General features: G+C 40.6%; 1 protein-coding gene across 3 annotated transcripts in view; it reads left to right on the forward strand.

The window, feature by feature from the left end:
- mtcl2 (microtubule crosslinking factor 2) overlaps positions 1–21,815 on the forward strand; it is an 84,762-nt gene that overhangs the window by 30,652 nt on the left and 32,295 nt on the right. For all 3 annotated transcript variants that reach the window (XM_062392181.1, XM_062392182.1, XM_062392183.1), the window contains exon 5: positions 21,739–21,801. In XM_062392181.1, coding sequence (XP_062248165.1) covers positions 21,739–21,801 — 63 coding nt within the window. The remainder of the gene's footprint in view (positions 1–21,738; positions 21,802–21,815) is intronic.

Raw genomic sequence — 21,815 nt, forward strand, 5'->3', positions numbered from 1 at the left:
TTAACCTGAAAGAAGCTCAACCCCTTCCTTTCTCAATTCAAAACAGCTTTTATATTCTATTTATCTAGTCTGCATCTCTTTTCCTATCTGTTGAATGATGTACCTGGGATGAATAGACAGGAACAAAAGCACATTACCTCTCTGCCCTGCTCTCTCTCTCTGATCACTCTGATGTGCAGGTTATGTCAGAGATGCTGAGCGGTTGTGACAGTCTTTTCTCTTTGGATCATGTGGAAGAGATCCCATCCAAGTGGATGCAAACATTTTTATTAGCCATGGTTGGTCTGAGAAATGATTTTAAATCAGATTGTGTTTGTTTGTAGAGCCTCCTTCAATACTGAGTGAACCAAGCGACCTTTATCATCATCTAAAACCGTATCGTAGAGTTTGAAGTATTTTAATCTTACTTTAATTGTGCTTGAGTACTGCTGCTGAAAAGGGCTGCAGTGAACAGAACTTCAACTTCTAATAACATTGACATTTCTCTCCAGATATTATGGAACGTTATCTACGGCTTTTAGTTCCCGTAAATGAGCTCAGAGCAACCCAGATAATCCATTAAGGTGCATATGAAGATTTAAATTGATTCTAGTGAGTTTCTTTTTTTGCCGTGTTACATTACACGCTTTCCACTGTCATGCATCTGACTACCACACGATGAAAGCTTTTCTTAAAGAAAATACTTTCCCACATCCTTTTAACATGTCACCATGTCAACATTGTCATGGGCTGCAGAAGACATTATTGAATTGAAAGCAGGTTTATCTGTTTCCTGAAACCATCTTTCTGCTGTTGCTGTCAGAGGTGGTGATGAGAATGCATTTGTAGCACGGCAGTGAGAATAACCCCGTCTTCCAGTTACAGAAACAATTTCTGGCTGGTTATTGTGTCAGAGTGGAGCTGTGGGTATCTGGAGCTTGACTGAGCAGAGAAGAGAGGCTCTAATCTAATCACACACTGACTGAAAGATAGGGATAATAATGTGATGTCTGTGGTGGTGGAGGGACTCATTGTCAGACCTCCCAAAGAGAAAGCTTGCTGTAAGGGTGCCTGTGATAACAACTGCTGAAGAGAGGAGGAGAAGTGAGGAGATACAAACTACCTAAAATGACAGAAAACCATCCTTGATAAAAAAGATTTTTCACATCAACCTTGACTTTGTTAGTGTAGTCCATGTCCCATCTTCTAACATGGATGAGGCATTGGTTTATGACCTCTACTGCAGGCAGCCACCAGGGAGCGATCGAGATGATTTGGGTTCTCTTTTGCCGAGCTTTCATGGCGTCTATCTTTATAGTCCACGGGTAAAATATTCAGAACTTTACAAAGCTAGAAATGGGGAAAAAACATACTTATGTAATAATTGACTGATCTGAGACCCAGGAAATCAGACTCTCAAATTAATCGAATATATTTTTCATGAGACTTTACATGAGTTGAACCACCAAACACCCTAACTGCTGATATGCGACAGAGACTTGACATCTTTTCTTATCATAGTTACGAAGCTGCTGCATCGACGCCTCCAGCAGCTTTAATACCATTTCCATTTATACCTATGATGTTGAATCAGTTGAGGCACTTAAATGCTTTCCCAGAATTGATCTCTCTCTCCTCGTGCCAATATTTGAACTGAATTAAACAAAATGAGAGACCGGGGAAAGCAGAATGAAGACAGAGAAAAACAATAAAGTGAGACGTGATGGGATGAGAAAGAAGAGAGAGGGGTGTGAGGGGTGGGAGGGATGGGAGGGATGTGAGGGGTGGGAGAGGTGGGGATGGACACGCTCGGTGGACTGGCTGATGCTGTAATCCTACAGTAAGAGAGATTTATCTTTGTCCTTTTGTACGAAGGCAGAGGACACCAGTTATAGTGAGCCCAGTTCTACGTGACCACAGCCACACTGTAGGTTTAAGCTGATAGAAGAATCTATTCACAGGGTCTTGGCCACTTGCATTTAGCCAAATTTACAATATTGGATATTTGGAGATAAATTTTTATTTGATCAAACCTTCGCAAACTATATATACGATAGGTGTTATAAACATTAGATGGCTTGTGGTTTATACAGATTGACTCAATACATCAGTGTTGAGTTCAAACATTCAAGACACAGACTATAGATACATGACCTCTCCCCAAGATCGCCTCCTGGTGGATGACTGCATGAAAGCTCATAAACTGCTGCCTTCTTAATATCAAAGTACACATCAAATAAATCTTTTCTCATAGATGGATTCTGTCATTTCAGGTAGTTCTTATGACACGTGATGTATGTTCAAGTGTTCGCCTTTGATTAGATATCTGATGCTAAAAAAAAGATTGACAGCCAAGAAGAAGAAGCGACGGGAGCAGGATACTGCGGCACAATAACTCTGTAGCTGCTGCGCGGGCTCTGGCTCTAAATGCACAAGATGGCAGCTTCCACATGTGTGATGTTGAAGCTTCCTTTCTGGATGATGGGGGGAAGTGGACACGTGTCATCACATCTTTATATACAGTCTTTGATTCAGTAGGCACATGGAGGTCTAAACGATTCAAAGCTTTCATCATGTCCTTACACAGCAGTGTCATGTCAGTGTTTCTTTGAGCCTTAACAAGCTTCTTATTTATCCACAAAAATGAAAATGAAGCTGTAAGAAAATCCAAACCAGAAGAGAAACAACATCAAAATGTTGAACAGGATTTTGGTTATTTGATGTTGTTAAGACGGAACTGACTTTTTCATATTGACTCAGGAGTTTAAAGTAATAATATAATATCAAAACCTCCAGATAATTAAATGTTAGTGATATATACTTTTTAAAGCTTAGTAACCACTAACTGCCTGAAATATAGTAAATATAGATATATGGAAACGTTGGCCAATGTTACACCATCTGCTTCTTTTAAGACCAGACTAAAGCAGCACTGCTTGGCAAACAGGATCTCAGTGCAGCCACTTTACGGATGCCACCACATAGGATTTGTGGCCTGAACTTCAAAAAGAGTTTCAAACTGTTTCCTCTCAAAGACATTCAGTTGGTCAGCACGTGAAAGTGCCTGCAGCGGCTTTTAATGTTAAAAAGAATCCTTTGAACGTGTCCTTTTGTCAAGGTCTTTTCTTCACTGAAGGTTTGTCCTCTCCAGCTGCTCTCAGTGCAATGGCCTCGAGGTTAGCCGTCAGGGCAGATAATGGAGGGAATTACAACATCACTGCAGCACACAAGGCCAGAGCATCACTGGTTAAATGGTCAATATCCAACCTGATACAGATCATTAACCTGCACATGTACTGACTCAGCTGCAGGAAAACTCGATCACAGTTTAAGATGCTTAAGAGTCCGAGGAGGCAGCTGTGTGCACACACATGCAGAATAAAACAATAATCGACTTAATTTATGAAGTCTCATATCTATCTATCATGTTAGATTACTTTAAGTTCTTCCAAAATAGGCTTTGGAAGTTTCTTTGGAATAAGCTTTTAAGTAATTAGCAAAAAAATCCTCCCATGGCAACAGAGCAGGCCTGGACTTGAAGCATGTGTGATCATAACTAGGAAACAAATCACTCTACTAACAAACCTCACAAAGGTCATTGGGGATTTAAAGCTGCTCGACATACAATCAACAAATGTGTGTCTCAGGGAAATAAGACCGAAATAAACAAAATAAGAAGAAAACTTTAAAGTTTAAATTTTGTTTTTAATTAGATAAATTCATTGCTACTTTATTATGTGAACTTATTTGCACCTAACTTTTAATGTAAAGTAGTTAAAGCCGGCTTGAAAAGTCACCAAAGCTCCTTTCAGACATGCACTGATATCAGATCGTCCATATTTTCTGCAGAGGAGGTGCATGTGCGAAATCAAATGTCTGAGTGAGACGCTCCGCAGCTTCTACGGACTTTCTTCACCTGGCCTCCTAGTATGAAGTCTGTGTCACACGGAAAAGCAGTGTCACACATGTAGAAGACACAGACGAAGATGTCGTTTTTGGTGATAAGAGCTGGAGTCTGAGTGTTGTAAAGACAATCACGTGATCACCGCAGGTTAATAGGTCACTTCCTCCCTCTGTCTGCTGCTCCCGGCTGCTCCATCTCACGCCTGAATAATGCGGAGGATTTGTTGCTGTTGTGAACGCGTCTGTGCAGGAACCCTCCCGCTGCTTTGTGCCTGTGTGAATGGCAAACTGCCTAGAACGATTGCTTTCTTGTCTCAGACTGCTGAGACAAAAAAATGCATTTTATGAAGTGGCTCAAGTATCATTTGAGGAGGAAAAACACATTTTGGTGTCGTGAATAGCCCCATCCATATAAATTAATATTGTCACAAGCCAATAGGGGTTTATTGAACAGAATATATGTCAGAATGACAGTTGGCTGCCTTGTTTAATTGGCTGTTTAGCTCAGACCAGCCAGCTGGAGTCAGGATTTACAAGCTATCTTAGTTGATTTCCCTCCCTGAGTGATCTGTATGTGCCCGTAGCAGGCTGGTGATTCCTTCCTCTGTTCTCAGAGGGCGCGCTACAGCAAGTTCCTGTTACTCTGTCAAACTGAGGTCAAAACTTAATGGCTGCCTCCTAGTTTATCCCAACACTGATTTGATCAGAGCAGTGGAGCAGAGAGAAGTGGTCTATAGTGTGTGTGAGTGTGAGTTTTCCTTTCCAGGGTCTATATCTGTGCCAGGGGCTTCTCCAGAGTAATTTATTGCAACAGAGACAGGGAGACACCCTGGCCTTTAAATATAACAAGTGCATAGAGGGTTGAAGTGTTTTCACTGCTACTAGATTGAAACTGTATTAATTTAGAAGTAGAAACAAACCATGTCATGCTTACCTAATTTTAACATGTGATCCTGCTCCAACATACTTATCCTCCAGAGATAGAACCACACTTTTAATATCCTATAAATGAATCTCTTCCATGTCTGTCCTGTATACCTTCATTCTACTCATCTTTCCTTCCCTCTCCTCTCATGTCTCCTCCTCCTCTTGTAATTTATGCGGCTGTAAACATTGTTGTCCCATGGGAATAATTTGGTTTGCAGACACCAATAAAAACACAAGAGCACCCCATGATCTTCTTGTTCATTAGAGTCGTTTATCTTTGATCAGGGATGTTGTCTGTTCTCAGCCCACTCCTCTCGTAATAACTTCAGCCAGTCAGCAGGTCGATAAACCAGCCTGTTAAAAGCACATTAGGCTCATCCCCTAATTCAAAGCTAATATACGAGTGCATGGATGGCAATTATTTGTGTGTGGTTGTGTGGCTGCGTTAACATCTGTGTCTGTCACTGTGGACACAATAATCAGGCCAAAGCAGCCTGAAACTGGGTCGAATCAGGTCAACTGTGCCATGTGGAGGACATTTGTTTTACTCAGTTTCCACCCGTGCTTGTGATTGAATTATCAACGCCACCTCACACATCATCGTTCATTTACACAGGGGTACTTAAAGGGATAGTTCATCCAAAAATGAAATGTCACTCATTATCTACTCACCACTATGCCAATAGTTGGTGTAGGGTTTGAGTCCATACAACACTTTTGGAGTTTCAGGGGTATACAGCGTTGCAGCCAAATCCAATGCAATTGAAGTCAAACGTAAAAAAGGGAGCTTGTGCAATATGTGTGTGTGAACGTGAAAGCGGCTCCGGGCTAAGAGGAAAACAGCGGACATTTAGGCTTGAAACACGGTGTAAATGATTCTATTTTGAGTCAAATGTTGGGGTGCTTGGATGACACCACAGGAGCTGAATGGAGGCATTTTATGTTTTTTTTTTTATTGTGATGGGAGAGGCTAAGGAGTAAAATGAGGGGGCAAAAAATAACAGAAGAGAATGAAATTTGTTGCAAATGATAATGTGAGACTTTGATCATCCTAATTGGTAAAGTGAATCTTAAGAACTCTGAATAATACATTTAAGAAATAATCTAAAAAATGTCAACATTAAACACTAGACTTAAAAAAGCTAAGCAACAAGAATTAGGAAAGAGGAAGATGTACACAAGATAAGTCTAGGTACAACTTTTATATTAAAAAGGCCTGGACACGTGTGGAGTCGGTGTATAGACCAAGAACAACATGTTTTTTTTTTTTTTCCCATGATGTCCTATTACTTGGAACAAGACAAGGTCAAAACACTCATTCTTTCAGAGTGCGAGTTTAAGGTTCAAGTCAATGTGTCACATCTGGTTAGATTACTTGTCAAAGAGGCTGACGGCCAGGATCACAGGACTCTGAGGAAAGGATGGAGGGGGTAAACACCGGCTGACAGACGAGTGGTGTTTTTCTGATGGAAAACATGGGAAATTATTGGCTGTCACACAGCAAAACAGTAAAAAATGTTTTTAAACTAAACTATTCATTTAAAACAAATCACAATGTGAGTAATACATTTGGAAACGTATATATTAAGAATAAGATGGGAACATTCACTTTAATAAAGGTTCCTTACAGAGCTTAGAAAGTTTCCTTTAAGTTAAACTGCTGGTTCTTCTAAGAACCTTTTCTTGAAAGTCTAAGCTAAGCTAACTGGCACACAGCTGATATAGTGCTATCAATCCTCTCATCTTACTCTCGACAAAGAAGCAGACATAACAAAATGCCCTTTCAAAATTCATAAAATTCAAAAATAACTGAACACCATAAGCCATACAATTTCAGAAAGTCTTTTTGTTAATACTAGTGTCACTCATATTAAGTGGTTAGCCATTCCACCTGTATGCGTGTGTGTGGTGCTGGTGTTTGATCAGATAGTCGGTTTGTTTGAAGTGTCAGACACACCTAAAGGTCACCGGAGCCCTGACATGTCCATCAGAGCTGAGCTTTGTTCTCCTGTCAGTGAGATCAGACCACCGGTTATTATTCAAAGCACAAAGGACACTGAGTCCACTTTTATCCAAGTGGAGTGTGGACTCTCTATGGCACGGGAAATTATGTACAAAGGACCCACTATTAAGTAGCCCAGTGTTATTAATTTTATTATTATATGTCATATTTCTAGAGCTGACCTGTCCACGCTGACCCCTCCTCTTGCTCAGTGTCAGCTGGGAGTGGCTGCAGCAGTGGAGTGGCTGCACTCCCAGTGGAGTGCAGCCACTCCACTGGGAGTGGCTGCAGTGGCTGCTGCAGCCACTCCCAGTGGCTGCAGCAGCCACTGGGAGTGGCTTGTCCTTTTGGGGCCTGCGACCCCAAAAGGACAAGCAGGTTTAATAATGGATGGAAGGATATTTTTTAGATACTTTAAATTAATGCTTTGCTGCCACACAGAGCGTGACACTTGTGACACGTATTACAGGGAAATAATTAGTCTTGTCATTTTAATATATCTGCAGCTCAGCATGTGCTGTCTCACACACACACACACACACACACACACACACACACTTGACATATTTGATGCAGTTCACGTTGCCAATTACTGGAAAACCAAGTCAACCTGTCATACAAGCTTGATTTCTCTCTCTCTCTCTCTCTCTCTCTCTCTCTCTCTCTCTCTCTCTCTCTCTCTCTCTCTCTCACACACACACGCACTGTGATATTCTGCTAGCTGCCACTGCTGACTCGTTCATATATGTCCCAGGTGTTAAACCACATAAGACAAGATCCAGACTAATTAAAAAATGCTTATAAAGAACCCACTCACCATACGGAGGTCATATGGAAATATGGAACAAGTCAATGATGAGTAACATAAGCATATGTGTGTGTATGTTTGTGATGTTTCATTAAGAATAACATGTCTACTGTAGTCACCTATTTGATGTCTCTCCTTTGCTTTTTGTTAGGTTTTCTTAATTTACATTTTTTTCCACGTGTTAACAGTCTTTGCCTCAAAACCCCCAGTTTGCAGTTATGAAAAGAAAATGGTATTGCCAAGTATAGTTTTTGATATATGAGAAAGAAGAACATATAATCATCCTATTGCTTCATAAAGTGAGATAGAAGCTCTGGTACGCTTATTTCTTGCTGATTTCTGTTTTATGACCTTTACTTTAATATATACTTCTCTTACTTTTACCTCTCAGTTCTGACTCTGACTAAACCTGATTCTGGCGATTATGAACTGTTGGATGATTTAAGGTTGAAGAGCAGGGAGGTGATACCACAGATGATGCTCTCTATTTATAGGCTGTTAGCAGTATGGGTGCTGTGTTGTGGTTGGCTGGGGCACCCTGTTTCTCTCACACATGCAAACACACACACACACACACACACACACACATACGCACACACACACACACACACACACACACACACACACACACACACACACACACACACACAAACACAGATGGAGAGCGTTTGTGAATGTGTCTATGTATTCAGACCCATCTGGTTTCTCTCTGTGAGTGTTGAGAATGGTTGCTGGCAGGTCAGGTGCCTGCAAGTGAGAAAGGGGGGAGGGGGTGCCACAAAACCTTGTTTAACCTGGTTTTATGACAAATAAATACATTGACATTAAGACCAACTCAAAGCAAAAACACTGCTCATAGCAACTTTAAACACATATTATTTATCTGAATCAGTTTGGCTTGAAGATGTCTGCATCTGTAAAATTGCCCCCTTTGTGGTGTTCCACTGAAGGGTTATTGTTTGTTACTTCTGTGATATTCACAGGCGTGGACTGGAACTGCGGCAAGCTGCTGATCTCCTTTTTTTCTCTTTCAGTTTATTATGAGCCTTTTCTCATAAATCAGGACCATATTTTTCGAAATCTCCAATATTTTATTTCAATATGGCCGAAATACTTCATCATGTCCCCTTGAAATTGGCAATTTCTACTTCTGTCTTCCTCTCTAGTCTCTTATCTGAAATGAATTGCAGCCATCATTCATTGTAAAGTGTTGATGTTTTCTGTGAGGCACAAACTTTAGTCACAGCTTAAATCCACATGTAGCTCTTAACCCTCATCAGCAGGAGGTAGCAGGTAAGAGGGCAGCAGGGTCGGCTGTGCCATTAGCCTGCGGTTGGGATCGATAGTGAGGGCAGGAATTAGATGGATGAGATGTTTTGGACTCGCTCTGAGTGAAGTTTAGATTCAATGTCAGGGCAAAGTAATTGAGACCTGATGAGAAACCATTTGGTCCAAAGGTTTTAGTGAAAGGGGACAAGTGATTCTGGGAAACAAGGCTGATGAATCCCAAATTGCAGATTTTCTATGACTATAGTGCTTTTACCTTGAAACAGGTATACAGGAAGTGTTTCAGATATTCATGTTTGCGTCATATTCAACAGATAAACATTGAAACTGTGGTGAAAGGCCATGTCAGTGTCTATTTTGCTGTCCATGTAGTACGTGGAGAAAATAGGCAAAACCCCGACTCTCTCGAAAAGCAGCAGGACTCACACGGGGCACAGGCAGTGTGGCTGCTCTCACCTGATAACAGGGACTCCACAATGAAAAGCAAGTTATTCACTGTTGACTGCTCATGCATCTAGTGTGGCCAGGCTGTTACTCATAATCATTTTCATCTTATATTAGATACTAAAAGATTGCTTGACACATGGACCCACAAATGATCTGTTCTCACATGGATGTTAGTGCCACTGGGGGTTTCAGATCAAACAACACAACAGCATAGCAACCACCAATCACTTTAGTTGGAGCAATGAAGCAGTGTATGGCAGGAGGCCTTTTGTTTTCAGGTTCTCCATAAACGTCTAAGAGGATAAAGTGATGAAGTGATGACATTTTATATCCAAAAGATCAAAATCGAAAGGCAACGTGACATCATATTATTCGTCAAAAACCCTACAACTTACATTATTCAGCACTTAAACCAAACCATAAAGCTTTCACATTAGCATTCTGGGGGGAAAAACAACAATTTTTGTGTAGGCAATTTCTGGGAAACATAATGAGACACAAACCCATGAATCCTCCTCACATCTAGATATGATAATATCAAGCAGCCCCGCGGGTTAGACAAGTTTTTCCATGTTTACAAGACACACAGAGATATTAAATAATTCATCATGTTCTGGACAGACTCACACTGCTTTGAAAATATATTCACATACTATTTTTTTTTTAATAAATGCAGAAGGATTATTATGGTTTTCTTGTGCAGAGAGAAGGCACAAAAGAGCTTAAAGACTATTTAGTTTTAAAGATTGTAATAAAAACAATTCTGTGTTATTTTCCCTTTGTAGTTGTATGTTAGAACAGTAATTCTCAAATGGGGGTACGCGTACCCCTGGGGGTACTTGAAGGTACTCCAGGGGGTACTTGAGATTTTGTTTTTATATATTTAAAATTAGCATCCATTCAAAAATCCTTGAAAAATTGTTATTTAACAAACATTCAATAAAATATAAGTGTAAGTTCATGAACTAAATTTTATATTCAGTAGGCTTTTCAATTTAATTATCCTAAAAAAACAGAGTCCCCCCATACCGATGGTTTGACCCAACCTGGCACACGCCACCTGTCATCACCTGTCATCACCTGCCTTGAAAACAGCAATGCTGCTGAAACACGGAGGGACAAGTACCAAAGAAGGCGAAACCAGAGCAGAGAGCCTTCCCTAAACAACACCGTGAGAGCTTGTGCCTCTTCGGAGCCTTGCTAAAACGTAAAAGTTTTCCGTTGTGAAGTTAATCATTCATAACAAGTCCGCGTCTCTACCGGTACCCTTTCAAAATAAAAGCATGTAATACAAAAGCGGAAATGAAATTGTATGACCTTAAAGCGAGCAAATATTTCACAATAAAATAACAGAAAGACACTTCAACAATATTAACAATAACATAGATTGGGTTATTTACACTTTTTGTTTTTTCTGTGGGGAGAGATTAGTCAGCAGTGGCATTAAGCCACCACATCTTCAGCGGTATCTCCAGACAAAACATGAAAGTCATGTTGGTAAGCCACCTGAGTTTTTTAAGAGGAAACTTTCTGAATTCAGGTCATCTCAAGACACGATTCGAAAAGCCTCCCCGAAGCAGAGGGAAACAAGCTACCTGTCAGTATTTTTTTCGATCCTTAAAGAAGATATTTTAAGATGATAAATATTGAAAAAATATGTTTGAGCTAATCTTTTATTTAAAACTAAGTTAATGATTTATTTTTTGGGAAGAAGTGTTTAGCTATAATTAAGTTCATGAGTTCAGTTTGAGAACATATCTTTATTATGATCCCAAAAGAGGTCACTTTAAGTTGATAATTATTTTGATGTGCACAAATCTTTATTTATATTGAGATAATAATAGTTAGTTTTTATATCTTTTTATTTCGAAATAGTTCAAGAGAGACCACTAAAAATGAGCAATGTTATGGACATTGATGGAGTTTTAAAATGCTTTGCCCTGGTTAGGGGTACTCGGCAGAATTTTCTCTTCGAAGGGGGTACGTCACTGAAAAAAGGTTGAGAACCACTGTGTTAGAACATAGACTAGAGAAGCACTCTTTTAGCAAAAAAGTCAAACATTACTGTAATTTAATCCGTCAATTTTTATTATGATGCATAGCAGTTTAGAATAGATAAAACAATAAAAACACTTAAAAACTAGAATCAGGAAATGTGGTATGATTAAACTACATTTTTAGCTTTAATTTCAAGGAAACTACCATAATACCTATAATAGCGCCTGTTACAGTCCAACGTGGATAGTTTTCATATTCAGATACCGTATTTGAATATAATTAGCTTTATGTTATGATTCAGCTCTTTCATCTCAATATTGGTCTGCATATTGTTCCGTTTCAGTCTCATTAACACAGAGCGTTCTGAATAGGAGCAGGTAAAGTGGAGGATGAGAGCCATCCTTGCTGTTTTCATGAGTCATGATTTGTGTTTTCAGATGTGAGGCTGCCTCGTGTCAGCAGCGATTTAAGAGTCTGCATGTGCTTCCTGCACTTTCTTTGTTTTTGATTTGTTTCTCCCTCAGTCCAACAACCTTCCTTCCTCTCCTCCTCCTCTAATCTCTGTCCATCTTTCTCTCCCCCTCTTATCATTCACGGTACCCACACCCGCCCCTTTTATTTCTCCTCCCTCCCTCCCTTCCTTCCTCCTCTTCCTCCTTCTGTCATTTCATTAATGCGTTGCCAACAGGGTGCCTTGGCGACAGGCTGCAAAAGCCGTTGCTAAAGCAACGTATTATTCTGTGGGTAAAGAGGCGTTTTGTTGGGGGGGTCAGGAGGGGGTATAACTGGATGCTGCTACTCAGATTTGTGCAGGTCACACAACAAATATTAAATTCTCCAGATGATGAGCTGCTCCTTCTTGTTCCATTACACCCTATTTTAAATTTTCCTCTCTTCATTTATTACCATATCAGTTTTCATAATGCTTTGTCTCCTATAAGGTTAGTGGCAAACACAAGTCAATTAATAAATGCCGACCATTTTTAACAAAATAAATGTATTTATATTCATGACTTTAACAACATCTAACAAAATTATGAAACGGTGGTATTTAGTCTATTACTACATGTTGTTGACCAGTGGAATTAGGCTGATCTTATGTTTTCAGATTTAACGTTTCCTCTTAAATAACGTTATGATAACAATGACTTGAAGCTGTTAAACTGACAAACTTAGCAAAAAGGCGCTGTGCTAAATATTTTAATTGTCCTGACGCTGTTGGCAGAACAGTCCATTGTTCAGTCACCCAGCTTAATTAAAAATTGATTTATAAGAGTCATAGTAATTTAGACAGAAAGGCTCCATCTTTTTAAATGTGAGAATCTTGTGACAAATTACATTGTATTATTATTATTATAATAATTAGCCCTTTAATGAACATTTAGGTACAATAGGACCCTGAGGAAGGATTGGGGGGGAGGGGAAGGAAGAGAGATTTGATGTCTTCACATACACACACACATACTACATTTCAGGAATACATTACCACATACACAGTACACACCATGAATAATTCAGATCAATACACACCATTTGGGGGGGAGGGGGGGGGGCTCATTTGCGCTAGGTAACCTACTAACACACTGCCTTAATAAGCAGTGTCTGGAAACACACACACACACACACTGGCAGACATACACACAAGATTATTCTGAAGTGGCTGGAAGTGAGCAGTGGTTCTGCTAACAAAGAACTGGAAATCCTCCCTCCTCTTCTCACCTCTCCTTTCCTCTCCTCCTTCCAGTGTTGCTTGTCGTCTTGCTTTGTGTGTTTGTGCATTTGTGTGTGAAAAGCCAACGTAAACAGAAGAGGAGGAGGAGACTGGTTTTGTTTTTGTTTTTAATTAAAGTTAGAGGGAAAGAAACATGGCGATAGTGCAAGGAGGGATAATATATATTTTATTCCCATGTAGAGAATCATATCCGTCTATGATCAGCCATGCATTGCTTTGATGCTGTGCTAATGATATGCTAATGCTATGGTAATTGATCCTTCACTCTCTTCGCTTTAGCTACACAAACAAACGGGTGCACGCTGAATCACTGCTGTGTTACATCATGCCAGAGTTCATTTTGCACAGCTGAATATACGGTAACAGACATGACGAAAAAACATTTAGGAACATGCCAGGCTCAGATCATGTTTGTGACACAAACATCCAAACAGAATTCGCTCTTCGTGTCAGACAGCAACATCAGGTTATAGCTTCATGTGATTTACCGGGAAACGGTGTCTGAATCGGTGCAGGCTCCAGGATCCGCTGCACATTTCATTAAGCCTGCAGCAGATTGATGAACACAGATTTTAACCACATCGCGAGAGGTGACAGAAAGGTGTTAGCTTTCAGTTGTAGTAGAGCTACTGCAACAAACAAAAAGACAAATGAAAAAGGCAAGTTTCAATTTAGTGCTCATGTTTAGAGGAAATGATGAAGCGTTCACACTCCTGGGGAGTGGAAAGAAAATACTATAAGAGTAATAACTTTATTAATATCGCACCTTTTAAACATTATAAAGTGCTTCAAGGAGAGGGCAAATTCAAACAAGAATACAAAACCTCCAAGACACTAAGCAAATTAGTAGAATGCAAATAAAATCTAAAAAAGCAAATTATATAATACAAAATCTAAAATCAAAGTCAGCAGATGAAATTATAGATTATTATATAATATAAATGTAAGTTGAAGTTAAATTGCAACAAACAAAAAAACAATCACAATAGTAAAATGTTTGCAGCTCAAAGATACCTCGTAGCACCAATATAAAATGACACTGGAAGTACTGTACTTGGTCACAAGAGAGTATTGATCCAATCTGAACATAATCGATATAGACAAGATGGGTTTTCCCTATGAGTCAGTCTGAGCCTCAGAGAGTAATATAGTTTGTGCTGTTCCACTTCCTTGGCTGGTAGGAACCAGGGGAGAAATAAAATCAACAACACTTGATTCGTATCAGCCTCAGTCTGCCGGATCTTATCTCCCTGACAACCCAAGCTAATTGATAGAACAGATTATCGGTTTACAGTCAACCGATTCTCCATCTCTGCATGTACTGTATCCGCTTCAAACTGTATCTTCCATAGCTCCTATAATAAAGCATTCTGTAAAATTTGTGATAGTACAAACCCTTTTGGTCAATGTTGAACTTGTTCGCCCACATCGCCTGCAAAAACAACTCAGCTATTATCTCTTCATTACTGTCTCCTCCCCATCACCCTGTTCTTCTCTCCCTGTGGACACGAGCAGTGAGGTCGGTGCAGCTAACTAGAAAGTTAAAGCTGACATCAGCTAATGTCTAAACTCAGGAGTGAAAATGCTGCAGTGTTTCACATAATCCTGAATAATGACTGCTTGCAGGGAACTTACAGTTTAAGTCATATTCAAACCGTTAATGGACGGCTTGCTGAACTTCATGGACCCTTGGAGTTCATCTGTATTTGTGGTGTCAATGAGTCAAACAGTTTGATGGTTTTGGTAAAAACAACTTTTCTAATCACACACCCCAGTCTGTTTCTGTCTCCTTCTGTGTGAGTTAGTGAAAATCCCCTTACAAGGTGAAACTGGGAACAGGGAACCCTAAGGCACTATCTTTCCACTAATTCCAGTTGAGAACCATTCTTCTTATGGGCTTCATACATGGAAGTGTAAAGGGATGGGGCTACTGGGTATGGGGGTGAGATTGGGGAGAAAAGGGGGGAAGGGGGCTAAAGTAAGCTTTCTACTTTCATACGTTTGAAACATTTTTTTCCGACTTTTCGTCAGTAACTGTGATTGAAAACACGGCTCAGTAATAGAGCAGATCAAATTATTCAGCTGCAAGGAATGGAAATTATAAAATATAAATAAACACATTTGTAGTAACAGGACTAAACCATGGGAAATCATTGGTACAGACCTTTCTTAGCAACTGGAAAAGATAAATTGAATTAATTTCAAACTGAAACGTTCATTCCAAGCCTTATGCAGCCCACAGAGAGGCTTTATGCCTTAAGCTCTGTCAGTAAATGAGCTGTTTCTTTCCTAATTCAGCACCACTGGGGCTGTTACAATGTGTCCACAACATGTGTGTTAAAGTACCAGACTCTGCAGTGAGTGTGGAGAAACACCGTGAGTGTGTATTAACGGGCTGAGCAGACAGGGGATGTGCTCCTTATCTGCTCTGCACCGTTGTACTCTGAGCTGCTTTCCTCCGACTGGAGCGAGAGCTGCTTAATGCTGCATTTACATCCAAGGAATTTAGTAAAAGCTGTTATCAAGGGTGACTAAGAACAAATATGATGTTGGACTCAGCTCACACTGTAACAAGGGTCAATTATTTGTTTTTTTGGGGTGCATGATTGGATTGCTTTACCTTGCTATATGGTTGGATTTTCTTTCATTCATTTAGCTATTTATTGGCAAAGGAAATAAAAAAAAATCCCCAGAGAGATAAAAAAAACAAAAACAGGATGCTCAGGTTTCCTGTCCTCATTAATGAGCTGAATTAAGACATTGTTAAAGCTAATTGTCTCTGCCGGTGTGATTTGTTGTTTTGTAGGGGCCTGGTGCGGTTTAATTAACTCCTTCGGTCCCTGCAGTCACTCCTCTGTTCCCCTCAATGGACACACCCTGAGAGTCATGTTCTTTCAGGCTGAGACTGGCCCCTCGTCTGCCGTTGTGTGTGTGTGTGTGTGTGTGTGTGTGTGTGTGTGTGTGTGTGTGTGTGTGTGTGTGTGTGTGTGTGTGTGTGTGTGTGTGTGTGTGTGTGTGTGTGTGTGTGTGTGTGTGTGTGTGTGTGTGTGTGTGTGTGTGTGTGTGTGTGTGTGTGTGTGTGTGTGTGTGTGTGTGTGTTGCCATATGCACTTCAAATAAATCAATTTCCAATCCAGAAACCCACACTCTCTTACTGCACACACACAAACACACTCCTTCCCTCAGTATTCTAGCATATCTGATCTCATTTCGTTGTGCCTTTGCAGTGGTGAGCATTTTGCTTGTGCCACTAACAGACAAGGGAGTCGGTAGCTGAGAATAGAAAATGTAACATCACCAGTGACAGTGGTGTCATAACAGGTTCTGTCTTATTTTGATCATCAGCGCCACCTGGCAACCTTCGCCATGTGCAGAGCTGCTGGATGGATGTAGTTAAACAAATAGTGTAAACTTTGTTACTCCCTCTAAGCAAATGTTGTATACAGGTATTCTGTTGGTGGCAATTTGCAAAGTCACCACCAGATGCCACTAAATCCTGCACACTGAACCTTTAAAATACTAGCTATAAAATCATTGTGATCGTTCACTGACTTGTAAAAGGAGGAAGGATGCTTCTTTATAACCCACAACCTGCGTTGAACGGGAATGATCCTCTACGCGATGTGTGTAAGGCTTGACAGCGCTGTGTCACCCTCGACCGTGGTGTGAAAAGATGATGCTTGTTTTGGCATTGGTGTAACACTTTCACATGCTCGGCAACTCACTCACTGCTTGTCGCCTCTGCTGTCGCTTCCTGTTTACTTCCATACTTCATCGCCTTTTCTGTAACAACCCAATGGTTCGTGTTGACGCTGGCACGTGCATACCCATTGTATGCAAGTGATCACGTGATTTGCATTTTAAGGCCTGTTAGTATTGACAGGGATTCTAACTAATATGGATCCAAAATACTTGTGTGGACGGAGATCGTTTTAGTCTGAGTTTGCATTTGAAAACAGAGTCTTATGGATGAAGCCTCAGTCAGTCAGACTAGCCGAACGTTGACTTGACATAATTAAACAATGTGATCGCTGGTTTGTGCTGAGATGATGATTCTGTGCTGTCGGCTTCCAAGGGCACGCCACAACCAGTATCCTTAAATATTGTAATGCCGCTGCTTGGTTCGCTTTAATAGTGTTGCAGACTTCTGCACAGAAGGAAATGAGAACAATAAAAGAAAAACACCAGTTAAATGGACATTTACCCCTAAAATCCATGTGAACACACTGGTCCTATCCTCTTTGCTGTGTGGCTCTCGGGGGTTGATGCTTGGTCGGTTGAGGAGAGACTGTGCACTAAGAGCAAATCTGATCTCTCAGCTGCTTCCTCTCCCATTGTCACAGAGCAATCTCATCTATCGTCATTTAACCTGTGTGACAGGCTGTAAACCTGAGGCTGTTAAAACCATGTCTGTTTGGAAACCACATCAGCACACTGTAAAAAAAAAAGAAAGTTGATGCTTGTGTCACCCAGACGACAGGACTCGCATCTTAGTTCAGCAGTTTTTAACACGTTTAGTAAGTGCATTTGCAGCTGTTCTTTTTATTTCCACATTTCGTCTGATTAGGCTGCACAACAGCATTATTTCTCTGTGTCAATTTTCAGCCATTTGAATTAAATTCATATCATGACATTTAGGAATTTTTCCAATAGAATGTCATGCTCTGCCGCTGAATCAGTTTTTAACACTGTTTTCATTGTTTTTTTTTGTGTTATTTGCTTTCTGCTAACCGGGGGTCAGAATCACAGCGTAACCTCGTGACACAATATGCGATACAGGGTCCGTATTAATAATAATATAACGAACAAGTGATTCTGTATTATTCTAAAAATGGCAAGAGAGTTATGAAACGATACATCATGATATCTGGCTCTGTAAAGATTATACAATCTCTACTGGGGTAGATTGCAGGATTTGTGTATTTCTTCACTGAGATGAAACAATGTTCAAAAAAGTGAATAAAGTCTTATCTCAGTGCCTTTTTTAACAAACACACTGTAAATTGTCAATATCATAATGCGTCATCATTCCTATGTAAAATAACCATAAACTGTCATAAGTCCAAACTGCCAGAAACACTTTATCAGAGTAACTTTTTTAGTCTTTAAAAAATGTTCACAGAAATATCGAACTATACAATTTAAACCTCTAATTTTACTGTCAGCATATAAATGATCATCTCTCTCGAGTCAGGAGAACGTAACGTTCATAACCTCACAGAGATCATAACCAGAGTTTCCACATCAGTTTGTATTGTTTCACAATTCTTACATTCCATGCAGCCAACCCGTCAACATTTCCCGCTGTGCTCTTCAGGACTGTGCTGACTCTCCTCGGGGGTGTTTGAGCAGGTCTGTCCGTGTGTTTGATCCCGCCCTGCTGTCACGCCTGGTTGGGCAGCAGATCAGATTGGACTGGGAGGAGGACAGTTCTCACCGCTGTGCCTCCTCATCCATGATGCAGGAACGACAACATCTCTCACTTTTTTTCACTCATTCTTCTTCTCTCACTCTGCCATCACAATTGTTATCTGTCTCTCTTTCTTTTTTCCGCTGTCAGTGACGGTCTCTCCCTCTTTCCCTCTCCTGTCTGGCTCAGTTTCCGTCCATCCACCAGCGCAGTCAAGCAAAGGAGGACCTGTGTAGCATTTCTGTCGTGGAAAATCTATCTACCTCTTCATTCTGCCGTCTCCATCTCTCCTTTCATCCTTTCTCCCACGTTTATCTCAAACCCGTCCATCTCCCCTCCCATCAGCACTTCTCCTGTATAGAATCAACAGTATGGGTTTTGTCAAATTCAGTGACATGTTGCCTGACAAAAGCTTCACTGCAGCTGCTGCAAAGAGCAAAGGACGCAGCCAGGAGCTGTTAAATATGTTATCAGATAACATGGAAGTCAACCTGCCATCTCATCAGGTGCAGGGCCTAGTGTGAGATTTTTGCATAATCCTGCTAAACAGCAGACAAAAAAAAGCAGACAAAAACATAACCTCCTTGTCTGAGAAGTAGCATCTTAGAAACAGAATTGACCCAAAGACACACAGTTCAGCAGGATCACCAATTCAAACTTTGGCATCATCATATTTTCTGCTCTAGGCACTGGTTCCCCAGTTGACTGTAAAAAGGAGAGTTCAGGCAGTGGTTTTCGAGCTGATGCAACTTGAAATTGGCGTCAACTCTGACAGGCAATTTCACAATTGTTTAACACACTGAGTCAGCAAATTGTGACTCAGTGTGTTCAGGTAAGTACCTGTCAGTCGATGCTGCAATTTTGTATTTTACAGTTAGTCATGTCACAGTCAGGGCAATTCAGTGGAGATCTTTGATAAAAATCTGACAAATAACATATTGGTATTGGCTTGATATATTTGCAAACATGCACAATTTAGCTTTACTAAATTGCATATTTTGTTGTATCCGATGTGTTTGCTTTATAATTATGTTATTTATGATAAAGACATCTTAAGAAGCATTACATTAAAGATTTTTATCATCCGATATATTGGTTGATCTGATATTTTGAACCCCTATTGGCATCAGTTTCCATTGATCAGGCTTTCCACATCAGTATTTGTGTTGTTGCAACTTTTGGTCTTGCTGGGAATTCAGCAGTCACTCATGCAAATGAAGCTCAGTGTGATATTCAGCCTCATGAGCTCCCTCTCAAGAGTCTAGTGCAAATTAATTTCCGTCTAACTCCAACCTGGCCCTTCTCTGCATGTCAACACTGCTCAGCTGAAAGCCTGATCCACTAGGACCCAAATCAGTTTTTGGGCTTACTGATCAGTCAGTTTACTTCCATTTATAGACTGTTTGCCCCCTGAAAAACTAGGAGACCAGGACATGGAGGGAGGACTGAAGGGAGGGACAAGAGGGAGGAGAAGGACAGCGGGTGATGAAATATTAAACGGTTGGGAAATATCCCAAAGAGGGATGAAGGGATAAGAGGGAGTGGGAGGAAGAAAGGAAGGGCAGAGGTGATGAAAGGATGGAGAGAGGTGAGGGAGAGTGGGACGAGGTGGGGTTAAAAAGAGCAACAGAGTTGTGGAAAAGAAAAATCAGAGAGAGAGAATTTATTACCCTCAGTGTTTAAAGGCCGCAGTGATTGAACAAAGTCACTTCAAACATGCACTTTATATTTTGGGAAGACAATGTTAAAAAAGGACCCAAGTATTATTTATTTATATAATATTTCCATCCTCCTCCTTCTCTCCATTTCTTTTTTTTTTTTTGCTGGTGGTTCTTTGCAGCGAGAGTAGCTTGTTTCCATGGGAACGGACTGAGCCAGATGAGCTTCGCTACTTGCACTGCAGCGTGTGTGTGTGTGTGTGTGTGTGTGTGTATGTGTATGTGTGTGTGTGTGTGTGTGTGTGTGTGTGTGTGTGTGTGTGTGTGTGTGTGTGTGTGTGTGTGTGTGTGTGTGTGTGTGTGTGTGTGTGTGTGTGTGTGTGTGTGTGTGTGTGTGTGTGTGTGTGTGTGTGTGTGTGTGTGTGTGTGTGTGTGTGTGTGTGTGAGATTGGCTCTAAAGAGAAGGAACGATGATGATTTATGAGAGCCTAATGCACTGACAGACATTTGGATGAGCAGAGGGTGATGTGTGTGGATCAGTTGTACACGGAGCAGCCCAGGTTTGTGTTGGTTGTCATTAAGTCCTAAGTTTGGTCCATGATCCATGCTTTTGTTTTTTCTCTTTTTGTCCCTAGTTCACCTTTGTCTTAGTTTTCATATTTCCCTTTAAGCCTCCCGGTGGTTCTCTTTCTCATCACTTCACAGCTGTAATTCCCCACTCTTATCAGGGTCGATGTGGTAATTGAAATCACTATGGGAATTATCAACATCACCATAGCAATGGCATCTGGGTCATCTCAGCACAAGAGAGAGAGAGAGAGGGGAACTGTGTCATACAATATCCTAGCTGTTTGTGTGCGGATGTGTGCCCGTGGCTGCTTGTGTTGGAGTGTGGTGTAACTCTGTCCTTGTTTACAGAACTTATAGAGCTTCTGTACATCTGACATTTCATTGTTTCTACAAAGGGTGGTTGAGGTTTAGAGATAAAATAGTGATAATAAAACCACAGCTGTGTGATAGAGGTTGCCACGCTATTAGAATGATTGACACCACACATTTGTTTTGTTCAGCCACTCAGAAAATATTTTTTCAGATACACTCTGCAGACACGGATGAACAAAATAAAGCAGTTACTGACTTTGGCTATTAGTGACAGCCTCAGGGGTAATAATGTCGGAAATTGAAATGTGAACTTTTTATCATATCTGTTGAAATCCTCTTCATGTCTCGTTTGCATCAGTAAATAGGACAGATTGTCCTTGTGGGAGATTTTTGACATTTTAATTCAATATGACGTTATTACCAGGAGAGACATAGTTCAGCTCATAGATCGTCCGTTGGTGTCTGAGAAATTTGATGACGTGAATGTCATTGCTACTGTTCAACTACTTATTCACTTATTGATCATTAAAACAATTCAGTGAAAAGTAAGGACATCGTTCTTATTTCTAAGTATAAGTACTATCCTCACGCGCTCGGTTTCCTTCCAGACCAAACTCCTTCTGCATCTCTTGTACAGCAGCTCATTGTCAATGTGCTGTCATGTCCTGTCTTCCTAATGAGACTCTGTTTGTGTGTTTGTTGCAGAACTCCCAGAAGAAAAGAGGAGCACGACCCAACAACAAACCTGACAAGAAGCTCGGCCCACAGGTAACACACACAAA

Source organism: Platichthys flesus, chromosome 7 (genome assembly GCF_949316205.1).
Source record: "Platichthys flesus chromosome 7, fPlaFle2.1, whole genome shotgun sequence".
Lineage (NCBI taxonomy): Eukaryota > Metazoa > Chordata > Actinopteri > Pleuronectiformes > Pleuronectidae > Platichthys > Platichthys flesus.